This window comes from Sardina pilchardus, chromosome 10 (genome assembly GCF_963854185.1).
Source record: "Sardina pilchardus chromosome 10, fSarPil1.1, whole genome shotgun sequence".
Taxonomy (NCBI): Eukaryota; Metazoa; Chordata; class Actinopteri; order Clupeiformes; family Clupeidae; genus Sardina; species Sardina pilchardus.
Genome location: NC_085003.1, coordinates 26,475,915 through 26,502,420, shown reverse-complemented (window position 1 = coordinate 26,502,420; position 26,506 = coordinate 26,475,915). Strand labels below are relative to the sequence as shown.

The 26,506-nt window shown below is 41.6% G+C and overlaps 2 protein-coding genes across 2 annotated transcripts; both read left to right on the top strand.

The window, feature by feature from the left end:
• The first annotated feature begins 217 nt into the window (after positions 1-217).
• On the top strand, positions 218-9,792 carry LOC134094257 (aminopeptidase Ey-like). The gene is made up of 20 exons (XM_062547718.1): positions 218-825; positions 1,213-1,355; positions 1,682-1,818; positions 2,108-2,234; positions 2,486-2,640; positions 2,807-2,920; positions 3,126-3,269; positions 3,455-3,520; positions 3,643-3,708; positions 4,758-4,936; positions 5,015-5,091; positions 5,193-5,329; positions 5,660-5,715; positions 5,862-6,009; positions 6,428-6,519; positions 6,633-6,743; positions 7,435-7,602; positions 8,541-8,681; positions 8,796-8,877; positions 9,362-9,792. Exons 1-20 carry the CDS (start codon positions 218-220, stop codon positions 9,512-9,514), a joined length of 2,904 nt encoding a protein of 967 aa, XP_062403702.1. The 3' UTR covers positions 9,515-9,792.
• A 2,457-nt stretch (positions 9,793-12,249) lies between these two features.
• LOC134094256 (aminopeptidase N-like) lies at positions 12,250-23,994 on the top strand. Its single transcript, XM_062547717.1, has 20 exons — positions 12,250-12,845; positions 14,080-14,222; positions 14,420-14,556; positions 14,705-14,831; positions 15,144-15,298; positions 15,529-15,642; positions 15,844-15,987; positions 16,107-16,172; positions 16,276-16,341; positions 18,507-18,679; positions 18,762-18,838; positions 18,935-19,068; positions 19,170-19,225; positions 19,416-19,563; positions 20,573-20,664; positions 20,769-20,879; positions 21,543-21,710; positions 21,944-22,084; positions 22,215-22,296; positions 23,284-23,994. The coding sequence occupies exons 1-20, from the start codon at positions 12,250-12,252 to the stop codon at positions 23,446-23,448; spliced, it is 2,895 nt and encodes a 964-aa protein (XP_062403701.1). The 3' UTR covers positions 23,449-23,994.
• The last annotated feature ends 2,512 nt before the right edge of the window (positions 23,995-26,506 follow it).

Here is a 26,506-nt window from a genome sequence, read left to right as displayed (position 1 = left end):
ACTCTGTCTTGTGAGGCCCTGTAAAAAGCATACACTAGTTTCGGGCACAGAAAAACAAATTGAGGATAAAGTTCAGACAAGGTTACTATTATTTCAATTTGATGGATAGTCGATAGTTGTGATGGGAGGGGAATCCAGTCATGTACGGTATATAAAAAAGTGAGTGGCTGCCAGCTGCCTCCTCTTGTCCTTCTCGGCTTCAGCCGTACTGTAAGTCATGGCAAAAGGGTTCTTCATCAGCAAGACGGTCGGGTTAGCGGGCATCGTCCTGTGCACTGGGGCCGTGGCCACCATCATCGGCCTGTCCGTAGTCTACAGCCAGGAGAAGTCTAAGAACGTCGAGGTGAAACCCACCACTGTCCCCACCACCTCCACCGCCACCACGGAGGCACCTGTCACCACCCCAGCCCTCAACGAACCATGGCACCAGTACCGGCTGCCGGACTCCATACTGCCGGACAGCTACGAGGTCACCCTGTGGCCACGGCTGACTAAGAACGCAGAAGGCCTGTTCATCTTCACCGGCGACTCTAGCGTCATCTTCCGCTGCTTGAATGAGACCGACCTCATCCTCATCCACTCCAACAAGCTCAACTACACACTGAGCGCCGGCAAGATGGCCACACTGACTGCGGAGGACGGGTCAACGCCCCCGTCCATCACAGAGACCTGGCTGGAGGTGCGGACTCAGTACCTGGTGGTCAGGCTGAACGGGAATCTGAAGGTCGGCCAGCGCTACGTGCTGCATACTGTATTCACAGGGGAACTGGCAGATGACCTGGGCGGATTCTACAGGAGCGTTTACATGGAGGACGGTGTGGAGAAGTGAGTTCACTATAGTATCTGAAGTTATTACAGTGCAGCTCATGTAATCTACAGTTTAGTTCACAGATTATATGAATAGATTATGTTAATTTACCTGCTCCAAACGAAATGCCCTTCACTCCCATTGATTACTCTGTGAACTAAAATGTCTGTTTTCTGATTCTGATATGGGTCATTTGTATGCTTGTAGGCCTACTGTATATACATATTCAATGTAGTTTGTTGATTCTGTTTTTTTTTGTTGTCTTTTTTATGGTACATTTATTTTAGCCAAGAAGACAAATGTTTAATATCCTATGAATGGTTTTACTCACTGTGTAAGTGATTGTGGCATTCCGAAACTTGTCTGCATGAAGTGACCATTGCGTCCTTTTTTGTACCACTCAGGGTGGTAGCCACCACTCAGATGCAGCCCACGGACGCAAGGAAAGCCTTCCCCTGCTTTGATGAGCCGGCCATGAAGGCCGTCTTCAACATCACCCTCATCCACCCACAGGGCACGCGGGCCTTGTCCAACAGCATGGACATTGGTTAGTGTTAAAGCTGGTTATGTGTACACTGCACTGACTACACAGATATGGAGAGTCTCCCTATCTAAAGGGAATCTTTAGGCCTACAGATATGAAGGATACGTAGGATACAGATGGGAAATCAAGTAGGGAAGCAATGGTGTGTTTTTTTTTCAGTTTGGTGATTTATTGTCATTGATGCATCTTTGGACTTTATTATTACGTATGAAATTGACCACATACTACTGTATATACAATATTTACGATTGTGACTTTGAATGACTATTTGATGAGTCCGATACTTAAAAACTTACCTTAAGATATTTAACTCTTTTTTTTTTTTCCAGAGTCCACAAACACAACTATAGATGGTGAGGATGTTACCAGGACTAAATTTGCACCAACACCAAAAATGTCAACTTACCTGCTGGCATTCATTGTCAGTGACTTTGGTTTTGTGCACGCGGAGGAAGGAGACGTTTTGGTAAACTTGCATTTATGTTCTGTCAAGTCAAGTCAAGTCAAGTCAAGTTTATTTATATAGCGCATTTCATACACAGAGGTCATTCAATGTGCTTTACATAAACAAAAAACAAACAGGACTAGCAGATAAAAGCATAGATGGGCAAAGAGTAATAATAATAATAATAATAAAAAAATGAAATTGCCAGGTGAATGTGTATGTTTCCAGAGTTCATCTCTATGTGACTGTATAGTTTCTACTCTCTAAAGCAGTGTCCCCAATCTGACTGAATCCCTTTGTCCTCTTTCAGATCCGTATCTTTGCGCGCAGAAAGGCCATCGACGCAAAACAGGGAGAGTATGCCCTTAACAAGACTGGACCCATCCTGAAATTCTTCGAGACGTATTACAATGTCTCCTACCCACTGTCAAAGTCAGGTGAGAACTCTCAAAAGCACTCAGAAAAGTTCAATTTAGCTAAGCTAAAGCATGCTAAAGTTTTAATATTTCACAATGAATTGTAGAATAACTTCAAGTCAGAGAGGTAATCAAAGAATGGCCTTTTATAAGATATACGTGTGCAATCTCAGTAGTCAGCCAGGCTACAGTCTTGTTATTTTTTAACATCATCTACTTTGCTCTACAATTCTGTCATGCAATCTGAACTGTTGTTGGACGTTGTCTCGTAGACCAGATTGCCCTGCCCGACTTTAATGCTGGAGCCATGGAGAACTGGGGCCTGATCACCTACAGGGAGACAGCCCTGCTCTACGACCCCTTGGTGTCTTCCAACGGCAACAAGGAGAGGATTGCCGCGATCATAGCGCATGAGCTTGCTCACATGGTGTGTTGCTTATTTACCAATCACTTGAAATAGAGCCTTTCAGGGCACAGTTCATTGGCACAAAGCTTGGCATACACCACACACACACACACACACACACACTAACACACACACACACACACACACACACGGTAACACTATTAAATGCTCTCTCTTATACTTGCAGTGGTTTGGAAACCTTGTGACGCTGAAGTGGTGGAATGACCTCTGGTTAAATGAAGGCTTTGCATCGTACGTGGAGTATCTGGGCGCTGACCATGCAGAGCCAGACTGGGGCGTTGTACGTACTCTGCTCACATCACGCCTCCTTTAAAAGTCTCTTCAAACTCTTAAGAACAAGTTCAAGTTCATAACACGCAATTCATAATGGTTCTTAAGAATACTTGTACCAAGTAATAGATTATGGGATGCCTTCATCTACTGAGGCCTGCATGTTTGTGGAAGGAAAGCGTGTATTGCTTCAGTGTGTCCCTTTCCCTCTACAGAAAGACATGATTGTGCTGAGCGACGTGCACAGAGTGTTTGCAGTGGACGCCCTGGCCTCCTCTCATCCCTTGTCCTCCAAAGAGGAGGATATCCAAAGACCTGAACAGATCAGTGAGCTCTTTGATGCCATCTCCTACAGCAAGGTAGTCACACACACACACACACACACATCCACCCACCCACCCACACACACACACACACACACACACACACACACACACACACTCCTCATATAACAAAGTAGTATACCTATGCATTATATCTTCACTTGGCAAACTGCGACTACATTCATACCCTGCGTTGTGTGTTGTGTGTTTGTTGTTTACAGGGGGCTTCTGTTCTAAGAATGCTATCCGACTTCCTCTCTGAACATGTCTTTGTAATGGGACTGAATGTAGGTGCCCCCTCACTTTGGATATTATACAGTAGTGCTGGTGTTAGTGCTTAGCATCTTTCTGTTGCTCCACATGCTTGAGGTCTCTGAAGGCCCTCACCTCCATCTGTTTGTTCCTACAGACGTACCTGAACCAGTTTGCTTACAGTAATACTATCTACTCTGACCTGTGGGACCACCTGGAAGCAGTGAGTACTGTGCTATTTGCAAACTCACATTCAAAGCTTAACTATATAGCCCAATACAGCTTGCTATATAGACTTCTATGTTATTTTAGAGATAATCTGTATCTAGTTGTTTGAGTGGTTTTTAATGTTTTGATGATTGTTTGGTGGGTAATGCCTTGGTGATTAGCCTACTTGTTATTTATTTTGTCCTGGGAAAAACAGTTATAACGTAATTTCCCGACTATAAGCCGCTATATTTATTCCGCTATGAGGTTAATACAGGGGGGCAATTAATATGGTGTTAATATAGTTTTGTTTCTTTTAACTTGCATAAAACACTGCCCTGCGTCTTATACACAATGTAGCTTATATGCGGGAAATTACTAGCCTAGAAATCTAGACGCACCCTAGCGGCCAAAAATATTTTTGCCTAGCGGGATGGTGTAGGGTCGCACCGTTAAGGCCAAGCCTGCGTTCGACACCAGGCCAGCCTGTCCAATCAGAACGTTCTATCTGTGTACAGAGTCCTTGAGCCCGTCTAAGCATGGTGATGACAGAGCTGCGAGGCACCTTCGGGTTCCGATATTGACGCCAAGGGGCTTGACCATGGGTCCTCGTTCGATGAGTTGAGTGTGAGACCGTGTTGCAACAACCATAGGGAACAACAAAAGATGGATGAGGCTAACGAAGCGAGCTAATTTGAATCGGCTTTGGAAGAGTTAGACTTTGTTAGACTAAGGATGTATTTGCCGTTTTGCCGACCGGCTACGATTGGTTACAAGTGCTGGCCTATTACAGTACGTGCAGAGTAGTTTGAAAGACACCGGTTCATCCCACCCACAGGCTTCAGCTCTGTGAATGGTCCGACTCCAGACAATACATTTCTGTATAGTTTGGCTTGCCAGGCTAGGAAATGACTGTAGTTAAGGCAGAGCAGCGTTCATCTCAACATGTGTTTATGAGGAAGAAGAGCTCTACCTGCTTGTGTGATGATGTGTTCTGTAGAGACTTTCATGGGTCTGATTCCTCCCACTGTCAGCCCTGAAGGACAATTGTTTTTTTTTCCGCAGGCAGTTAAGAAGACTGGAACCAGCGAGCGCTTGCCAGCCACAGTCCATGAAATCATGAACCGCTGGGTCCTCCAGATGGGCTTCCCTGTGGTCTCCATAGATACCGCCACTGGAACAGTATCCCAGGAACACTTCCTGCTGGACCCCGACTCTGTTGTGGAAAGGCCATCTGAGTTCAAGTATGTGATTCAGTGGTTGGCCATAATAATGACTGACATGTGAAGATGTTTGGTGACCATGTCTCTTCTGTCTCACAGTTATACATGGTATGTGCCCATCACATGGCAGATGACCTCTGTGAAAGGTGATGACTTTTGGCTGCTGAAAAAAACAGGTATAACCTACTATTTTGTGTTACCATATCAATAAACACAAAAGCAATTGGCATGAAATACAGGATGAGTAAATCATTCATTTTTTTCCCATTACTCCCAGATTTGAATGATGACCTCAAGACAACCAGCGCCGATCAGTGGGTGCTGGCCAACCTCAACGTGTCAGGATACTACAGAGTCAAATACGATCACACAAATTATGCGAGGCTTCTCAATCAACTCACAATGGATCATGAGGTAAGTGGGAAACTAGGCTATTAATTGCATAACCAAACATCTGTGTTCCTATGGCTTGACGTTGACGTCCTATGACGTTGAGCTAATGTTGTTTAGCAACAAAATGAAATAAAGTTTTAGAGTTGACATTTTGAAGAGCATTACACTACAGTCAAATTAACTTTCATTTTAGAGTAAAGTTCCAAAGTGTCTATGTTGGTTTTGAACGATTCAACCGGAAATGCTCTACAAACTCATTGGATGGGTCTATAGAAATCTGGAAGGAATCAGATACTGTAGTGTCTGTGGAAAATACTGAAATAAACAGTATATCATTAACTTCTTCTCCAGCTTATTCCAGTGATCAATAGAGCCCAACTTATCGATGATGCCTTTAATCTAGCAAGGTGAGTGGTTTAGTGATACAGTACAGCGTGCATGTGTGTGTGAGTGTGTATGTGTGTATGTGTGTTTAATTATGGACCTAATTCATACTCCATCCTCAGTAAATTGATACTGAGAACTTTTTTGTTGTTTTCGTTAATATTTCTAGAGCGAAACTTGTGACAACAGAACTGGCTCTGGACATGACCGAGTACTTGCACAAAGAGAGGGAGTACATGCCATGGGAGTCTGCTCTGGACAACCTGGACTACTTCTACCTGATGTTCGACCGCACTGAGGTCTACGGCCTCCTGCAGGTCAGTCCCTCTATTCTACCACTGGTCATCCAGTTCCACTGTCACAGAGAGAGCTGTGGACTCCCATTCAGCGGTTCTACTCATGGAGCTTTCCGATACAACACAACACTTATGCAATGGTTTGCCACTGCTGTGAGCAAAGGGTGGATGCAACACAAGCGTGCCGCTGAACAAGGCCACGTGTATTGTAGGTTTCAATCAAAATGTTGACCTTTGACCTTGGTACACAGTGGCAACTACTACTTGATGCTGAACCTGGCGTGAAGTACAGCGCTCCATAGCTGAAAGGGGCATTACTGTAATATGCCTTGATTTTTTATTATTATGCTACAAAACCACAAGCTGAAACCAAGCATGATATGGATTCTTTGGATGCTTACTGATGGTTGACTGGTGTTCTGCTCTGCTCTCATGACAGACGTATATCATGAAGCAAGTGACACCCCTCTTTGACCACTACGCGAACATCACAGACAACTGGGTGAAAGTACCAGATGGGCACACTGATCAGTAGGTGTTCTGCCACTCATTCATTGCTGTGGAATAAGTGTTTGTAATGTGACATTGTCAATAGAGTTCAGTTACTGCAGGTGATGCTGATTGCTGTTGGTTGGCTCCCGCAGGTACAACCAGGTGAATGCACTAAGTAAGGCCTGTAGCACAGGAATGAAAAATTGCACTGACTTGGTCACTGAATGGTACGGGAGCTGGATGAACAACCCACAGAATAACCCGTGAGTCCTACAGGCCCTCCACTTTTTATTTTATTTGATTTGAATGGACATAAAAGCAATGTATACTTCTGATGGTGCAAGAAATATAAAAGACAACTAGTAAAGCACTCAGAGAGCGCAGACCTCCGCCTGTATTGTTCTTCCTAGGCTGTCATACATTTTAACCTAAGCTATTCAGATCGCCACCACTTGGCCATACCATGGCATTACACCACTAAGCGAAAAACATAAACACCTTCGGAATCCCGGCGGTGATACGGATCACCCCCAAAATTTAATTGTTTCCTCCTTGGGTAATTTCTGACCTTCCCTCATTTCATCGAAATCCATCTATTACTTTTTGAGTTATCTTGCTAACAAACAGTATACAAAATGGAACTACAGTGAAAATTGACCAAAAGGTGGTTTTCTGAATGAAAATACATCAAATAAGCCACGGAGACAGTATTTTCCGTTGACCAAGCACTATAGAGCTAGCACTAGCAAGATCTCATAATTGATTGCATTTTATGGATTTTCCTTTGAGAAGAGCTGGTAAAGGGAGAGTTGGTAAGTGTTCTTAACAGTCTTCTGTAATTTCGTTAGGGACCCAGAGCAAGCTACTGACGAGGTTTGGTGCTGTTTTGAACAATATAACTGGTTAAAAAGTGCTCTTTTGAAAGTGTTTGAATGTAACTTTGACCCTCATCAGGATTCATCCCAACCTACGGTCTACAGTCTACTGCAGTGCCATTGCCGCAGGTGGAGCGAAAGAATGGGACCATGGCTGGAAGATGTTTGACGAGTCAACCATCGCCATCGAGAAGGACAAACTCAGGGCCGCTCTGGCCTGTGCTTCACAGCCTTGGCTCCTGAACAGGTGAGGTCCCCTCCTGTGACCTTAGAGTCTTCTCCTGTGACCTTAGAGTCCCCCCTGTGACCTTGGAGTCCCCTCCTGTGACCTTAGTCTTCTCCTGTGACCTTAGAGTCCCCCCTGTGACCTTGGAGTCCCCTCCTGTTACCTTAGCGTCTTCTCCTGTGACCTCGACCAATGCATGAAGCTCTCTGTGGGTCTCACTGCCGGCATACAGAGGGTCATTAATGTCTCTGTCTTCTCTGTAAACATAGTCGAAAAGTATATACACACACACACACACACACACACACACACACACATACACACATGGACATGACATTGACGCAGCAGTAGGTAGCAGTATATATGTATATAGGGATCCAGCAGGAACGTAGGCTACTACAAAGAGCTTCCAATGGCAAGTGCTAATGTTGTTTTCTTCAGCGTCTCAGCAAAATGACAGAGAAATGATAATGCATTATCAGAGCATCCGGGTTGCACTAGAGCAGAACTGGCAACCCGGATGCCGAAACGCTACTGACCTTGTGATTACTAGATAGGTAGAGGGTGGCGCATCAGGCCAAAACGCAACATGACAACATTAGTTAAAGGCTACAAATTCACTTTTAAATGACAATATCCTGGCTACTGTTGTCAGTGATATAAGTATTTGAAATGAGCTTGATTTCTTAATGTCTAGTGACAAATCAGGGCCATTTTATGATTCACTGAAATGCATTTCATACATACGGTTCCTTTAAGTATGATCATCAATGTTACATGAATTTAAAGTGAATAGCTTATGAGCTCATTATGTCTGTGATTCATGAATATTTCATGTAGCCTATGGTATACCCTTACCGTAAAGTGTTAGCAAAGTGTCTGTGACATATCATCTCACCTTATTAAGTGTGTATTTTTCTTGTATTTTTCTGTGTTTTAATGGAGTATTTACTCTTTAGGTACCTGGAGTATACCTTGGATTCAACTTTGATTCGTAAACAAGATGCTACCTCTACTATTGTCTACATTGCAAATAATGTGGTGGGGCAACCTCTAGCTTGGGACTTTATGAGAGCAAACTGGGAGTACATTTTCAATGAGTGAGTACAAAAAGGATTGCTACCAAAATGATTATATTTCAGATGTAAACATTAAGATGTGGATAGTACGATTATGGTACTGTAGCTCTTATCATTTGTATTGCTAACTTTCAGGTATGGAGGTGGATCATTTTCCTTCTCAAATCTGATCAATGGTGTGACCAAGAGATTTTCAACAAAATTTGAACTGGAACAGGTAATCAATTTGTTTAGTAACATACCTCAGGTTCAGAAATAAAAGCATACGACTATAAACCTGATAAGCATGTTTAGCATTATAACACAAGCCTGTGAGGTTCTCCCTGCAGCTACAGTATCCATGAGTTGTCTTTATCCCTACTGCACAGAGAAAGCACATTTTATACATTTAATGCATATTATTAGAGTGGTGGTCTCAAATTAGAATCGCTACAGTATGGATATCATAGGAATGAAGCAGTTTGCATATGAGCTTTTCTTTGAGAAGGAACAACTCACACCGGCCTACACACACACAAACACACACACACACACACACACACACACACACACACACACACACACACACACACACACACACACACACACACACACACACACACACACACACACACACACACACACACACACGCACACACCATATAGCTTTATCAGTTACTTGTGATTGAGTTATCTTTGCCCTCCTGTCTTTCCCTTCACAGCTTCAGCAGTTCAAACAGGACTACGCCCATGTGGGCTTCGGATCAGGTACTGTGGCTTTGGAGCAGTCAATCGAGAGAACACAAGGCAACATCAAATGGGTGGAAGAAAACAGACAAATAGTGCAAACTTGGCTAAAACAATTTTCACCGTAATTTAAACGGGGCTTTATTTTTTTAAATTTTTTTTAAAGATTAAGATGTCTTCTATCAATCTATTTATTATTTCAGAGTCCTTTTCTGCCAAATGCCAATCGCTGTGTCAGCTGTGACTCCTTTCAGTAGCCCATTCCGATGCTTGCGATGTCACATAATGTTTTTGATGGGAGTAAAGGTTAAAGGAAAGACTAATGTAATGTGTACTGTGTAGAGTCATTTGAGGAGCCACAACAGCTGAGGCTCAATGAACATGCACTCTCAATAAAACATCAACAAATGTGTACTGTACCTGTTGTTGGGTTTCAATTTGTTTTTCCCTTTGTGTTTATCTACTTAACAGGTAGGCTATTATTGCTTATTATTATGCAGTAGCTTTGAAACAGACCTCATGACCACATTGGACTCAATCCAGTTTTGAGTGTGTGTAGAACTGGTATCAATAATTGTGAAATATAGCCTACAAATTCTAGTCTGTACACTTTTTCAGGCGGACCCTGGTCCTCTACCGGGTTTGGTAGATTGTGTTCATATTAGCAAAAATCACTGAACCACCGGTCCAAGTGAACTCAGATCTGGATCAAGTCTAGTGTGAATGCACCCTGAGAGTGTGAGACAAGAATGGGTGGGTGTGGAACCTCTACATTTGTTTTTCCAAAGAAGACTACTCATCACCTCAGTAAAGTTTAACATTCATTAAAAAATTAAAACAACTGCGCAGAATGGAGACTAACTTCCCTCACATTGTGGCTTTCAATGCTTGATTATTAGATTTAAATTTTGAAAAGAAAAAAAAAATCATGCAGAAGGTACAGGTATATTTGGAAAAATAAGCCAATTGTGCCATTACAGAGGCCCTTAGAGCCATGCACAATTTGGTTTGATGTTAATAAGTAAATTGGTCAGGGAACATAATGGAATTATAAAAAATAAAAAAATAAATAAATAAAATGCAAGAAAATCATAAAAAAGTGTATACAAAATAAAATAAAAAATAACACAATAATAACTTTTCCATCTTTCTTAAAATTTATCTCCATCTTTCATATTTCCATCGTCTTTCAGTTGTTTTTACAGGTGAACCTGTCACTTTTTGCTGGAGCTTTAGGGCATTGACAGCCTCCCCCTTTTATGATGATGAATTCTCATATTAAACTCTTTGATTGTTCAACCTTATCAGCGATTACAGAAGTGTATGAAGGAAGTAGTCGCGTGTTTCTGTGTGCTTCAGCATTGACACAATGGACACTGTGTTCATTAAGCAAGTCATTATTATGCAAGTCATCTCTTATAACACGTGTTTGCATGCATAAATGGGGTGATTATCAAAGCAGATAGTGGCACAATGTGTCGGCCTTGCCTCAAGCTTTTACAAGTCAAGCTGTAAAAGGTTGTTTATTGACTGTTGATGAACTGAAGCTCTTGTGTAAGATAGCAGTCACACTGCATGTCTTTCCATTACACTGTCACTCAACTGTTAAAACACTAACCTGTATGACATCAGACAAATATCTGACCCGCCCAATGTGGTGGGGATGGGTAGGTGAGAGAGCGTGTGTGTGTGTGTGTGTGTGTGTGTGTGTGTGTGTGTGTGTTTGTGGACATGTGTGTTTGAGCGTTTGCACATGTGTGTGTGTGAGAGAGAGGGAGAGCGAGTGTGTTTACTCCCGCGGTAAAGGTCCACATTTTATTGAAAAGTTTTTTTTTTCCATGAAAGAACAAACAGAAAGTTGATTTACATCCCAATAGACTGTACAAAACACCAGCAAAGGGGAACACCCTGTCATTTTTTTTTAAAAGGTCAAGTGTCGCTAGTTATTTATATTAGTAGTCCAACGATGCTTAGATTACTATGCTCGTATTGACAGTATCCAGAAGCTAAAATATATGTAGTGTATTGAGTGTGGCTCTTATTAATGTATAACAGTCCAATGGAAATTGCAATCCTGATCAATCTATTTGAAATGGACTTTGTAGCCATTTTGATTTTGAATCACCTCTACCCATTTCTACATCAATCATGTAACTATACCATTATAAATAATACATGAATAAATCAGATACATGTCGACCACTCTCACGCTTTTTATTAACGGATATTACTGGCAAACGTTTACAGTAATGCAGAAATCCAGCTAATTTTTAGCTCTTTGGAGTAGTTAATGAACTGACGTTTCAGTCAGTCAGACCTTCATCAGAGTCAAAAAGGTGCAGCAAAAACCCCAACGTCAAAAGGGTGAGTTTTTCATCCATATCCTCCCAGAAGTATTTGGTTTTGTCAAAGCGTACCCTTATCACTCTGTTGAGATGTCTGATATCCATATACAGTACCAACCTTACAGCTCAGTTCATGGAAAGCCCTGGAATAGCCACAGAACATGATCATGTGTCAGTGGACAATAAATCATCACTAGTACACAATAGATATTTGAATGTGGTAGCTTTTTAAATGAGTGCAACCTCAAAGTTTTGATCTTACCTCAAATATGTTTTAGTGCTCTGTCACAACACCAACAGCCTTGTCCTTTAAATGTTATGTTGTCATTGCTTTGAAATCATTGACCTGTCAGAGATCCTTTCTTGTACACGAAGGTCGCCCCCTCAACCCCCCCACCCACATGTTAATGGTTAGCCATTAGTTGTGATGGGAGGGGAATCCGGTCATGTACGGTATATAAAAAAGTGAGTGGCGGCCAGCTGCCTCCTCTTGTCCTTCTTGGCTTCAGCAGTAAGTCATGGCGAAAGGGTTCTTCATCAGCAAGGCGGTCGGGTTAGTGGGCATCGTCCTGGGCGCTGGGGCTGTGGCCACCATCATCGGCCTGTCCGTAGTCTACAGCCAGGAGAAGTCTAAGAATGTCGAGGTGAGCCCCACCTCCACCACCTCCACCACAAAGGTACCTGCCACCACCCCAGCCCTCAATGAACCATGGCACCAGTACCGGCTGCCGGACTCCATACTGCCGGACAGCTACGAGGTCGAACTGTGGCCACGGCTGACGAAGAACGCAGAAGGCCTGTACATCTTCACCGGCGTCTCGAGTGTCACCTTCAGTTGTGTGAAGGAGACCAACCTCATCCTCATCCACTCCAACAAGCTCAACTACACGCTGAGTGGCGGTTTCATGGCCACACTGACTGCGGTGGACGGGTCAACGCCCCCGGCCATCACAGAGACCTGGCTGGAGGTGCGGACTCAGTACCTGGTGGTCAAGCTGAACGGGAATCTGAAGGTCGGCCAGCGCTACGTGCTGCACACTGTATTCACAGGGGAACTGGCAGATGACCTGGGCGGATTCTACAGGAGCGTTTACATGGAGGACGGTGTGGAGAAGTGAGTTCACTACAGTATCTGAAGTTATTACAGTGCAGCTCACTTAATCTACAGTTCAGATCACAGATTATATTAATAGATGTTAATACATTTTAATTGACCTGCACCAAAAGAAATTCCTTTCGATACCATTACTTACTGAATAAAATGTCTATTTTCTGATTCTGATATGGGTCATTTGTATGCATGTACTAAATGTACATGTTTAGTTTGTTGATTCTATTTTTCTTTCATAACTGTACATTGTTTTTAACCATAAAGATAAACGTTGGTAACATTTTATGGTAAAGGTACATGAATGACATCAATGCTAGCTCTCTTTCAATGACCAATCAAAACTTTGTAATCTAGCAACAACACACATTTGACCGAAACACTCTGATAATGATGTTGAAGGTGCAAAAAAAAAAAATTGTTCATCACTGCTCAAATTCTGAATTGAACACAACTTGTGCAGTTCTCTAAACACAAATCATTATTTACAACTGTTGTTGAGGGGCCACAGACATGACGAACCCATGAGCAATTAACCTGAAATTCATTATGATGATTATGATGATCATGCATAAGATAAGATGCGTAAGATAAATGATAATGATGTACTCACTGTACTTAATGCTTTAGTTGATGTGTTGTTCATGCATGATGTCATGAAGGAGAGGGTACGAAGTCATGTCAATTCCTGATGATTCATAATATATCAAGAAATTAAGTAATGCATTAATCACAAATTAATTAATGCATGAATTCATTACAGTTTTTGCCTGTTGCTTGAACACTAGACTAAAGTAACACAATTTAACATTTTGTTGCCATATCTCAAACAAATGTACCTACTGTATACCTCAAACAAAAGTGCTGCTTTGCAAATCTGCAACACACTTACTTTATGCGACACACTTGGTCCTGCATACTATGCTCTACATAAGACACTTTGTTCAAAAATGAAATCTCAGAGTACCATTTATTAAACACATATCCAAAATACAAAACACATTGCGTAATTGCAACCTCTCAAATACACACCTGAACGCACTTGCTTGCAAAACTAAACACCAATCAGCCATCTACAAAAAGCCCTCAGTTTAGCCATTGTACAGTAAATGGTGGTGATGTGAATGGTATATATCCCAGTGTTGTGTCTTTGTTTACTCGTCTATTTTATATAAAGTAGACTAGCGTGTTCCTCCTGATCTGAAAGTGTGAGTGAAAGTGTTTTTTTTGTACCACTCAGGGTGGTGGCCACCACTCAGATGCAGCCCACGGATGCAAGGAAAGCCTTCCCCTGCTTTGATGAGCCGGCCATGAAGGCCATCTTCAGCATCACCCTCATCCACCCACGGGGCACTGTGGGCTTGTCCAACGGCATGGACATTGGTTAGTGTTAAAGCTGCGTGTGGAAGCCATGTTTTTTTTCTTTTTTTCCCCCAACAGTTTAATGATTTATTGTCTATACCTCATTTGTGCCTCCTTGGACTTTACGTACAGAATTGACTACATATACTATGCCATATTTAATATTGTGACTTTGAATGACTATACTTTCAAAAGGCATATCATTTTTTTTTTTTCAGAGACTGTGAATGAGACTATTAATGGAATGGATGTTACCAGGACCAAATTTGCCCCAACACCAAAAATGTCAACTTACTTGCTGGCATTCATTGTCAGTGACTACGATTTCATAGAAGCGGCAGAAGGAGACGTTTTGGTAAACTTGCATTTATGTTCTGTGTGCTAATGAAATTGCCCTTTGAATGTGTATGTTTCAATATGAGTTCATCTACATGTGACTGTGTAGTTTGTTTTGTCTAAAGCAGGATCCCCAGATCTGACTGAGTCCTTCTGTCCTCTTTCAGATCCGTATCTTTGCTCGCAAAAAGGCCATCGCAGCAGGACAGGGCAAGTATGCCCTTAACGTGACTGGACCCATCCTGAAATTCTTTGAGGCATACTACAATGCCTCATACCCACTGCCAAAGTCAGGTGAGAACTTATCAATACACTCAAAAACGTTGCATTTAGCAAAGCTACCTACATGAAGACTTTCTAAAGTACATACTTTACAAACGGCAAGGTTAGTACACAATAGAGTTCTAATTACGCAACTTTTAAGTCGGAGACATACTGTAACCATGAAGATTGCTGCCTCACTACTATGATAGATGGCAGCATTTTTTTCCATCGAGAACAGAGCCAAAAAATTACCTTTTTTAAGCGCCTTATAAGATTCAGATGTTTTTCAGTCATGCATTCAGTCATCATCTAAACTCCCGTTGGTTGGACATTGTCTCATAGACCAGATTGCCCTGCCCGACTTTAACGCTGGAGCCATGGAGAACTGGGGCCTGATCACCTACAGGGAGACAGCCCTGCTCTACGACCCCTTGGTGTCTTCCAACAGCAACAAGGAGAGGATCGCCACAATCATAGCACACGAGCTCGCTCACATGGTGTGTTGCTTATTTTCCAGTTTGGTGTACTTGAGATAAAGAATTTCAGGGGACCGTTAATTGGCACACAGTTTGGCATGTGTATACAGCACTCACACGCACGCACGCATGCACACACACACACACACACACACACACACACACACACACACACACACACACAAACACACAAACACACAAACACACAGTATATTAACAACATTAAATGCTTCTCTCTTATATACTTGCAGTGGTTTGGAAACCTTGTTACGCTGAAGTGGTGGAATGACCTCTGGTTAAATGAAGGCTTTGCATCGTATGTGGAGTATCTGGGCGCTGACCATGCAGAGCCAGAATGGGGCGTTGTACGTACTCTGCTTGCTCACATCAAGCGTCCTTTAAAAGTCTCTTCAAACTCTTAAGAACAAGTCGAAATCATGTTTTATGAATGCATTATATTCTGCCCAAATGGCTGACTGGTATCAAGAACCAAGTCACTTACTGACACCTGTGCACTTGTGGAGGGAAAGTGTGTATTGCTTCAGTGTGTCCCTTTCCCTCTACAGAAAGACCTGATTGTCCTGGGAGACGTGCACAGAGTGTTTGCAGTGGACGCCCTGGCCTCCTCTCATCCCTTGTCCTCCAAAGAGGAGGAGATCCAAAGACCTGAACAGATCAGTGAGCTCTTTGATGCCATCTCCTACAGCAAGGTAGTCACATACGCACACGCACACACACACACACACACACAAACTTTCATTATATCTACTACAGTAACTGTGACTACATTCATATGCTACATTGTATGTTGTGTGTTTGTTGTTTACAGGGGGCTTCTGTTCTAAGAATGCTATCCAACTTCCTCACAGAACCTGTCTTTGCAAAGGGACTGGGTGTAGGTATCCCTTCACTGTGGATTGTTATAGTGCCGCTGTTAGCATCTAGCATCATTCTGTTGCTCTCTGAAGGCCCTCATCTCCATCTTCTTGTTCCTACAGACGTACCTGAACAAATTTGCCTACGGTAATACTGTCTACACTGACCTGTGGGACCACCTGCAAACCGTAAGTGCATTGCTATTTGCAAACGCAAGAGACACGAGACGATTCATTGGTGTAGTGTTTTATGATATTTTAGAGGGAAGGGAATTTCCATCAGAAATTCCATCAGTGATTCCTTGAGATCTCTTTTGTCCTGGGAGAGACAGATATATCCTGGGAAAGACAGATATATGTAAGAGTTTAGAGCATGTGCTCACCCCCACAGGTGTTAATGAGATTGTAGACCTCTACTCTACCTGCTTGTGTGATGTGTTCTGTTCGTTTTATGACTGTTATAACGTTTATAAAAGTCTTGTTCCGTATTTAACTGATAACTGCTCAATGCAAATCTAAAACACACACAAAACACCAGGGCTCGAGTCCGTTTTTTTATGGTCTCGGACTTGTCTCGGACTCGCTGGTATTTGACTTGGACTTGTCTCGGTCTCGGCCACTAGTCTTGCCAAATATGGTTCTTGGTCTCGACCGAGTCCAGGCGTCTTTATTATGTTATAATATTCAAGGGAAGTAGGAGTACACCAGGGCTCGACATTAACGGTAGCCCAGTAGCCTTCTGAAGTAGTCAAACATGCGTGTGCGCAAGGCACCCCCTCAGCCTGTGGCTGTGCGTCTTTTTTTCTCACACACACGTATGCGCAGCAGTGCCATAAACAGCGAAACATGGCTGCTAGTTACATTGCATGTGAATGCAATGTACTGTTATCCCTGTTCTTCTTATTATTATGGGGATTATTCTTCTTCCGACCAAAATCAACGATTTATAACACTAAAACCACTGAACCGTTTGACGTCATTCAAGCACTCATACAAAGATCCTGTAACGGAGATTTGACGATTGTATTTTTGACATTTGTGAACTTCATACTTTTTGAGATATTTACGATAAAAGAGTTTAAAATTTCCATAGAGTTTACATTGAGACCCTTTGGCGGCAAAGATGAATTGTTACGTCAGTGCTCAGCTGTCAGTAATCAAGGATCTCTGATCCAAAGCCATGCCACCATTATGTCTACTCATTAAGCTGTATGCCAGGACGTTATCGTCGTAATCTAACCTAACGTCAACGTAGCCTAAATGTAACACTTTTTTTTAGCTAACGACAACCAAACTTGCTCCAGGCTAGGTTTAACGTCGGGTAGGCTGCAAGGCCAGGGCTTACACAAGGGCTTTTAGCCATCTCGACAGATCTTCAGTTGAAATACATTTGCTAGACATCCCACCTGTTGCTGCATCATCGTTGATTGGCGTTGTTTGAGATTATATTCCGTATTCCAATGGTGTCTCAGATGGCCTACTTTTAACCTGCATGCATTAGTGTAGATATGAAGGCTATAAACTATCGTCGTTTCACTGCAGGCTACTAAAGTGTCAGCTCTTGCAACTCGTTTGAAGTTGGCAACTTTTCAGTCTTTTAAATTCTAATAAATGTTATTTTCCATAATAGCCTATATCCACAATTTTGATGCATTTTCATAAATCACTTTTTAAATGTGACTTTCCAAGTAATTTCAGTGGAATTGTAATTGGGTTATTATTGTTATTTATCTATTCTTCTGTGTAGCCTATAGTTGTCTTTTTAACTATAGGCCTAATGTAATGTTTTACACAGTCAGCAACCTTTTTGCATTTACATGCAATGGTAATTCCTTCCATGGAATTACATTTTCTAGTTTAAGTGATGCTATTGTAATATGAAGGTATAATTGGTGCAAAAGTCACGAGCACATTTAACTGCAGATTTCGCATTCGCACACTAAAGTCACAAATGTGTAACCGTACATTTGAAGTTGTAGGCCTACATATTTTTTTCATACCTTGTTAACACAAAATAGGGCTACGGGTTCACAAATCCATTTTACAAGTTCACAAAACCGTTTTACAGATACACGAATTCTCACCTGTGCATCACAAGTTCCTGGCCTCATCCCCTCGAGACTTTTGCCCCATTTAGCACACAGACCATCTCAGTGGGATTTGAGAGTGGGTCTGGAGTGAACAAGGCTTATTGCCTATCTAGCAGTGAAATTACACTTCAATTGGTGCATTATACTCTTACAGTTCGGTTAGGAGGATAAATAAACTGCTGTAATTGAACTTTTAGATTAGAAGTTAGAACACATAATTGCTCTGCTTCTTCGTATGATCACACTTCAATGTTTGTCTTGCAGGCCGTTACCGAGACTGGAACGGTTTTGCCATTCGGAGTCCATGACATCATGAACCGCTGGGTCCTCCAGATGGGCTTCCCTGTGGTCTCCATAGAGACCGCCACTGGAACAGTATCCCAGAAACACTTCCTGCTGGACCCTGACTCTGTTGTGGACAGGCCATCTGAATTCGAGTATGTGATTCGGTGGTTGGCCATAATAACGACTGACATGCGAAGATGTTTGTTTGGTGACCATGTCTCTTCTGTCTCACAGTTATACATGGTATGTGCCCATCACATGGCAGAATAACTCTGTGATAGGTGCAAACTATTGGCTGCTGAAAAAATCAGGTACGACCTAACATTTTGTGTTATGGTATTGATAAACACAAAAGCCATTGGCATGATACAATATGAATAATACATTTATTTTTTCATGACTCCCAGATATTAATACTGGCTTTAAGACAACCGGCGCCGAATGGGTGCTAGCCAACCTCAATGTGGTAGGATACTACAGAGTCAAATACGATGATGCAAATTACCAGAAACTTCAGAATCAACTCAATTCTAATCATGAAGTAAGTGGTTCTAGCTTATAGAAAACGGGATATCAGATACTGTCTGCAGGAAATACTAAAATAAACTAATAATAAACTAATCTTATCTGCTTCTTGTCCAGCTTATTCCAGTGATTAATAGAGCTCAACTTATCGATGATGCTTTTAATCTTGCAAGGTGAGTGGTTTAGTGATACAGTGTGTACACACACACACACACACACACACACACACACACGTACACATAATTCATATGCCTCAGCAATATTCCTCAGCAAGTTGAAACTCCTCAGAATTTTTCAATTGAATGCACATAAATACTGTATATAGATTTTCAACAACATATTTGTTTTCGTTAATATTTCTAGAGCGAAAGAGGTGCAAACAACACTGGCTCTGGACATGACCAAGTACTTGCACAAAGAGAGGGAGTACATGCCATGGGAGTCTGCTCTGGACAACCTGGACTTCTTCTACCTGATGTTCGATCGCACGGAGATCTACGGCCTCCTGCAGGTCAGTCCCTCTATTCTACTACTGGTCATCCAGTTCCACTGTCAGAGAATGTGGATTCACATTCAGTGGTTCTACTTATGAGGTCGCGATCTATGATGCCCTAACTATTTCAATGACGGCTTGTGACTGCGGTGAGCAAAAGGGTGGGTGCAACCAGAGCCCCTTTAGGGAGAGCCGGTCCACTCGCTATTAACTCCATTGTACCTGCATTGTACCTGCAGTTCCTGTTGCAGTTCCACTAGGGGCGATCACAAGCAAGTGATCAAACAATGGGGCTCTATGGGGCTCTATGGGGCTAGACGGCTAAATTGGTCTTTTTCACCTGATTGTCATTAAAAAATCGAAGATTGGAGTTTAGTTTCTGCAAGCTCATATGGGTTATAGGTCGAAAGTTGAATGAACAATTACTTATGGCCCTTTGGTTTTTCACAGGCTTGGTCGTTGTTGCCCATAACACACTAGCACCCTGCCAATGAATGACGTCATTGACACGTTTGAAAGGCTTTTTAGAGCAATTAAGGGACTTAAAAAATCTAATACTCAACCATGTGTATTTTCCTTGACCCCCCTTTCACATGCAATATTCCGATTTCTACACAAAAAATTATATCCAGAGAAATGTGGATTTTAGGAGAAACTCCATTCACCTCCATTCATTCTCCACTTGCTCGTGATCGCCCTCTAGTTGCAGTACCATGCGGAAGTATTCAGTGAGTGGTCCTTCTCCCCTTATTAGACTGGTGCAACACAAGCGTGCCGCTGAGCGAGGTCACACGTGGGTCGCCGTCAAATTGACCTTTGACCTTGGTACGCAGTGGCAACTCCAACTACTACTTTACACTGAACCTGATACATACTAGCGCTCCATATCTGAAAGGGGCATTACATAATCTGCATTCATTTTTGTTCATTACGCTACAAGACCACAAGCTAAAACCAAGCATGATGGTATGGATGCTTTGGATGCTTATTTATGGTTGACTGGTGTTCTGCTCTGCTCTTATGACAGACGTATATCATGAACCAAGTGACACCCCTCTTCAACCACTACGCGAACATCACTGACAACTGGGCGAAAGTACCAGAACGGCACACTGACCAGTAGGTGTTTCATTCATTGCTGCGGAATAAGTGTGTGTACTGTGAAATATTCAAGAGTTCAGTTACTGCAGGTGATGCTGATTACTGTTGGTTGGCTCCTGCAGGTACAACCAGGTGAATGCACTGAGTAAGGCCTGTAGCACAGGAGTTAAAAGCTGCACTGACCTGGTCACTGGATGGTACGGGAGCTGGATGAACAACCCACTAAATAACCCGTGAGTCCTACAGGCCTTCCACTTTTCATTCGATTTGATTTGAATGGACATAGTCTATACTTAGTGTATACTTCTGATGGTACAAGAAATATAAAAGATAACGATGAAGCCCAACTATCTAAGATGAACCTTGAAATGTTTGTGTGTGTTTTTCTGAATGAAAAAACATCAAATAAGCCACGGAGACAGCATTTTCCATTAATCAAGCTAGCACTAGCAAGATCTCATATCACATTATTGAATTTTATGGATTTTCCTTCGAGAGGAGCTGGTAAAGGGAGGTTGGGAGAGTTGGCAAGTGTTCTTAGCAGTCTAAGCAATAAACTCTGGGTTCACAAACTAACTTGTTGGTGCTTCGTTAGGGACCCAGAGCAAGCTACTGACGAAGTTAGTGCTGTTTGAGCAATATTACTGTTTAAAAAAATGCTCTTTTGAAAGTGTTTCAAAAGCTTTCCAGCTAGTCCACAGTGATTTGGGCTCTATTTTATGCTGGTGCTAGCTCTGTACTGCTTGATCAACGAAAGATGCTGTCTTCTAATAAAAATACTGTCTTTTATTTTTGCCGGAGATACACTTTGATGCAAATAATAAACTAGAGCAGTAATCTGTCATAGGGATTTATGCTGAGAAGATCTTAACTTCTGTTACTTTGACCCTCATCAGGATTCATCCCAACCTACGGTCTACAGTCTACTGCAGTGCCATTGCCGCAGGTGGAGTGAAAGAATGGGACCATGGCTGGAAGATGTTTGTCGAGTCAACCATTGCCAGCGAGCAGGAAAAACTCAGGGCCTCTCTGGCCTGTGCTTCACAGCCTTGGCTCCTGAACAGGTGACGTCCCCTCCTGTGACCTTAGAGTCTTCTCCTGTGACCTTAGAGTCGGGACTGAGCGGCGGTCATATTTGTATCGATTTGCGGTACATCTAGTTGTAGATGTTATATCAAGTATATATATCATTGTATCAAACATATACTTTAGAAGTGTCTGCTACATATTACATCCCCTCAATTTCAAGTATGCCTTCTGAGTGTGTTTTAATTCTGAGTGTGTATTTACTCTTTAGGTACCTGGAGTATACCTTGAAGCCAAACATGATTCGTAAACAAGATGCTACCTCTACTATTGTCTACATTGCCAATAATGTGGTGGGGCAACCTCTAGCTTGGGACTTTATGAGAGCAAACTGGGTATACATCTTCAATGAGTGAGTACAAATGAGTTTCTTTCTACCAAACAATGTGTTCTCATTTGACATTTGTAGCATTCAGATGTAAAATTTAGACTTGGATAGCGAGATTATGAAAACGTTTCTAATTTCTCTCAACGTGTTTCAGGTATGGAGGTGGATCTTTCTCTTTCTCAAATCTAATCAATGGTGTGACCAAGAGATTTTCTACAGAATTTGAACTGAAACAGGTAATCCATGATGTGTCTTGTAGTTTGCCTCTACTTACCGACCATTTGTAAAATTGATAGTTATGGTCCTTGATTATGATTGGCTGAGTTGTGTTGGACGCTGATGTAAAACGCAGTGTAAACATACAGTACACCTGGACTGTGTTCTATCGTTCTATACTGTATTCATATACAAATTGATACAAAAGTTAGAGTTGCTGCATCTTGCCGTTGCTTTGCAACCATTCTGATAGAGGAAATATGTTTCTTGGTGGAAGAATGATTGTCTATGAATAAGTTATTACATTTCTCGTTGCTGTGCCTTTATTTTATGCAACCTTGCCAACTATAGACTGTGCAGTAACCATTTTAGAAAAGCCACTCGAGTTTGTAGGTTACACTGATTTTAAAAAGGGGGTTTTAGGCCTCCGCTTGCGCATTGAGCCCCTTAGCTGTTTTAAGATCAATGTAACCTACTACAGCCTCTCGGGGCTTATTGCTTAGGCATATGATTACAGTGGTGGTCTCAAACTGGACTGTATGAATATGAACGGAACTAGGCCAGGCAGATGTCATTGATTACAGCAAATGACAAGGATTTTATTCAAAAAGAAATTGAGAGGTCACATAAAAGTGGACTAGGAGACAAGAAATGCATAAACAATAACCAGGCAATAGTGTGAGCATGAACAACAGCAACAGGTGGAGGTGTTCAGATGTTTTAAGTGCTAGTTTGTCACCCTCTTGTGGAAATAGGGTAAACTTACTCAACTTACATGTTAAATTAGATTTTTTTTCCCCTCATGAGCATCCATTTCATTGCTTTAATGGCAATGCAAGAACATCAGTCTAGAGTTTACAAATGACATGTATGTTTTCAAAGAGGAAGAACTCGCGCACACACACACACACACACACACACGCACGCACATACACACACATCACATACCATGTAGTTATATCGGTTGTAATTGAGTTATCTTTGCCCTCCTATCTCTCCCTTCACAGCTCCAGCAGTTCAAGCAGGACTACGCTGATGTGGGCTTTGGATCAGGCACCCTGGCAGTGGAGCAGTCCATTGAGAGAACACAGGCCAACATCAAATGGCTAGCGGAAAACAAAGTCGTTGTGGAGACTTGGCTTAAAGGCAACCAGCTGCCACCTGTGATGTAATTGTTGTTTTATTCGTTATTCCTTAAAAGAGTGAGATGTCGTCTCTTCCTCTATTTATTAGAGTTTTTTTTTATTTTTTTTATTTTTTATTTTATTTTTTTTCTGGCGCAAATGCCTTTTGGCTATATATCCAGCTCTCCTCAATAGAGCCTGTATGGTTATTGACATTTTGCACAAATTGAAAATCTAACTGTGATGCGTGAGCAAATATCTCTGCAACACTTTCATGTATCAAAACTAAGCTTGACACATAGACATGGAACCCCATTGTGAGGACGCATTTGGTGACCTTTGACCTCTAGGGTCTGGTGTGAGTTTGGGAAAATGTATTTTGGCTTGTAACTATTGATTTGTTTGGATTTACTAGCTCCCAAAGCCAACATATGCCAATGTTTGACATTGACGTAATTGTTTGGGCCATATCATGTTAGATTTTATTGGAAGCACAAAAACATTTTTCATAGATCAGTCATTTTGTCCATTTGTACAGATTATCTTCAATCTAAGCCTCATAAAAGTTATCAAATTGATTTTAAATAATCAAAAGTGTTCGTCCATCACTGCCAATCAAAATAAGTGGCAGAGCCACCAAACAGGAAGTGGTTGCCAATCTTTGGTTGCTTGACATGAAACATGCTGTAAGAGCTTACAGCCATGAGTCTAATGTAATAGTGTTGATTTGCCATGGCAACTCCGGCCTATTGGGCTGCTATTTGAAAGTGCATTTTTGATACAAGTTTGATATTATTATTTGTAACAGTTGTTTGTGGTCAACATTCATATTGATAATTGTCTAATAAAATGAAGTTGTTGAACTGTGGACTGTGGATTTATTTATTTTTATGATATTCTATGACATAGCTCATGTAGTATATGGATGCTACTATGTACTCATAATAATACATTACATTTTTATAGCACTATTGTTATATTTCTATATTTTTATATTTTGTTGTGCAGAGCTACCAACACACCAGCCACAGATGACAACAACTTCACTCAAAGTGTAGGTTATGCCACTTGCATAGGATAGGTGAAATTTATACTTTAAACAGAAAACCATTTGTGTCAAGGTATTGGGCTGCGTACAGTAGATTCAATGCAGATACATGAATCTAACTAGTTTTGTGTTTTTGAAATGTGTAGCACGTAGACTAGAAAGCATGATGCATCTGCAACGTAACATAAACAACGTTCTCCTTGTAACTCACCTTGAATTGTTGGACACCTTTTATGAAAAAATTAAGACATTTTATTGTGGACTTATCCCTTATATAGAGTACTTCTCATTCTAAACGTTAATTAGCTGCTGAGTACACTTTAGGACCATACATATGATGGTGGTCTCAGACTGGAATCCGTACAGTATGGATATCAGAGAGACCAGGGGGATATCAACGGTTACAGCTAATGACAATGATTTGAGCAAAAAAGGGTTCACATAAAAAGGGACTAGGGAAACTAAATGCATAAACAAAGGCAAAGGTGCCAGCATAAACAATAGCAACTAGTGCTTATCCAGATGTTTTAAGTGGTATTTTGTCACCCTCTAGTGGCAGTCAGGGTAAACTCAACCAGCAAGTTTAATTATAATATTTTTTTTCCATGAGTATCTATTTCTGTGCTTTAATGTCAATACAAGTTCGTCTACAGTTTGCAGAGGATATTTTCTTAGAGGAGGAACTCACTGACCTAAATGCGCTCACAACATGGGCTTTGGATCAGCCACCCTGGCTGTGGAGCAGTCTACTGAGGGAACACAGGCCAACATTAAATGGGTAGAAGAAAGCAGAAATAGAGCAGAATTGGCTGAAACAATTTCCACAGTCATTTGAGGAGCCACAACAGCCGAAGCTATTTGTTATTCTTTGAACACGGTGCACGTCCGGTCCTCTTATGAAAACATTAACACATAGGCCAATAGGAAAAGGGCAGATATGGGCCAAACTTGGTGCATTCTCTTGTGGTGTGTCTGCTGTCATGTTGAACTCAAACCTTGTTCAGACACCAAAAAGGTCAGTGTACTGAACAATGTTAAGAAAGTAATTTGCATCATAAAATGCATTACAAATGTTAAATAAAGGCTTGCAATCTCTTTTAAGAGTCCTTTTCTGCCAAAGCAACTTTTAGCAATATATTCAATTATTTCTAGTAGGGCCATCGTAATTGACATTGCTCAAAACAAATTGAAAATCTAAGTGTGATTATCATTTACAGTGTATTTTAGATAGTGTACATGAAAGTTTGATGATAGGCTACTATAATTTGTAACAGTTGTTTGTGGTCAAAATGTGTCAAGATAATTGTCTAAGAAAGTTAACTAAGTTAACACTTTTTCTTTTATCCTGAGTGACGCTCATATGTCACATTGTCCCTTGAGCAACTTGGTTAAGTGCCTTGCTCAAGTGGCTACTGCATGCTAGCCTAGTTCCTTAACCACTACCACCATCATCTTATGATAGCCTATGCTATGACATAAAACATGTGGTATATGGTCATAATTATCTGGGACATGCACAGGGCAGGTCCTCGTTGCCCGTCTGAAATCAGGTGAAAGTTCTCAGTAGCCTAGTTTTTTCTCAAGAGCCCTGATATCACTATAGATCCTCGAGGGGGGATTAGTACGAACTACGGAGTATTACGGCCACACATGAAGAAATATTTTTGCCATGATGAGATTAAACTCAACATGTCGACTTTAACATTTTAAGTCAACATGTCGACATTTAACTAATCAAGAATAGGCCTACATTCTTTTAAAGTTTCTTGAACATAGCCTACAGTACCTATCACTATTGGACAGACAAAACACTAGGCCTACTGTAGGTACAAAGTACAAAACATAGGCCTATGAGACCCTGTGCATACTCGCAGAGGCGGTTCTGTGTAAGAATATATCTTGCCACCCCAGTTGCCACGCTATTTTAATATATTTCATTTATTAACTCGCATTTTCGAAATTCAATGATCTGTCTACAGAAACACAGCCCTCGCCCGCTTTCTAGCTATCATTACGATTCTTTAAAATACCCTCCCACCCGTCCGGATTTGAAATTGG

What these genes read in the sequence shown, in the direction of transcription:
- LOC134094257 (XM_062547718.1), top strand. Translation starts at nt 218, where the DNA reads ATGGCAAAAGGGTTCTTCATCAGCAAGACGGTCGGGTTAGCGGGCATC. An exon ending in CGGAGGAAGGAGACGTTTTG is followed by an intron (nt 1,819 to 2,107) that starts GTAAACTTGCAT and finishes GTCCTCTTTCAG; the next exon opens with ATCCGTATCTTTGCGCGCAG. An exon ending in GAAAGGCCATCTGAGTTCAA is followed by an intron (nt 4,937 to 5,014) that starts GTATGTGATTCA and finishes TCTGTCTCACAG; the next exon opens with TTATACATGGTATGTGCCCA.
- LOC134094256 (XM_062547717.1), top strand. Translation starts at nt 12,250, where the DNA reads ATGGCGAAAGGGTTCTTCATCAGCAAGGCGGTCGGGTTAGTGGGCATC. An exon ending in ATGGAGGACGGTGTGGAGAA is followed by an intron (nt 12,846 to 14,079) that starts GTGAGTTCACTA and finishes TGTACCACTCAG; the next exon opens with GGTGGTGGCCACCACTCAGA. An exon ending in GATGCTTTTAATCTTGCAAG is followed by an intron (nt 19,226 to 19,415) that starts GTGAGTGGTTTA and finishes TAATATTTCTAG; the next exon opens with AGCGAAAGAGGTGCAAACAA.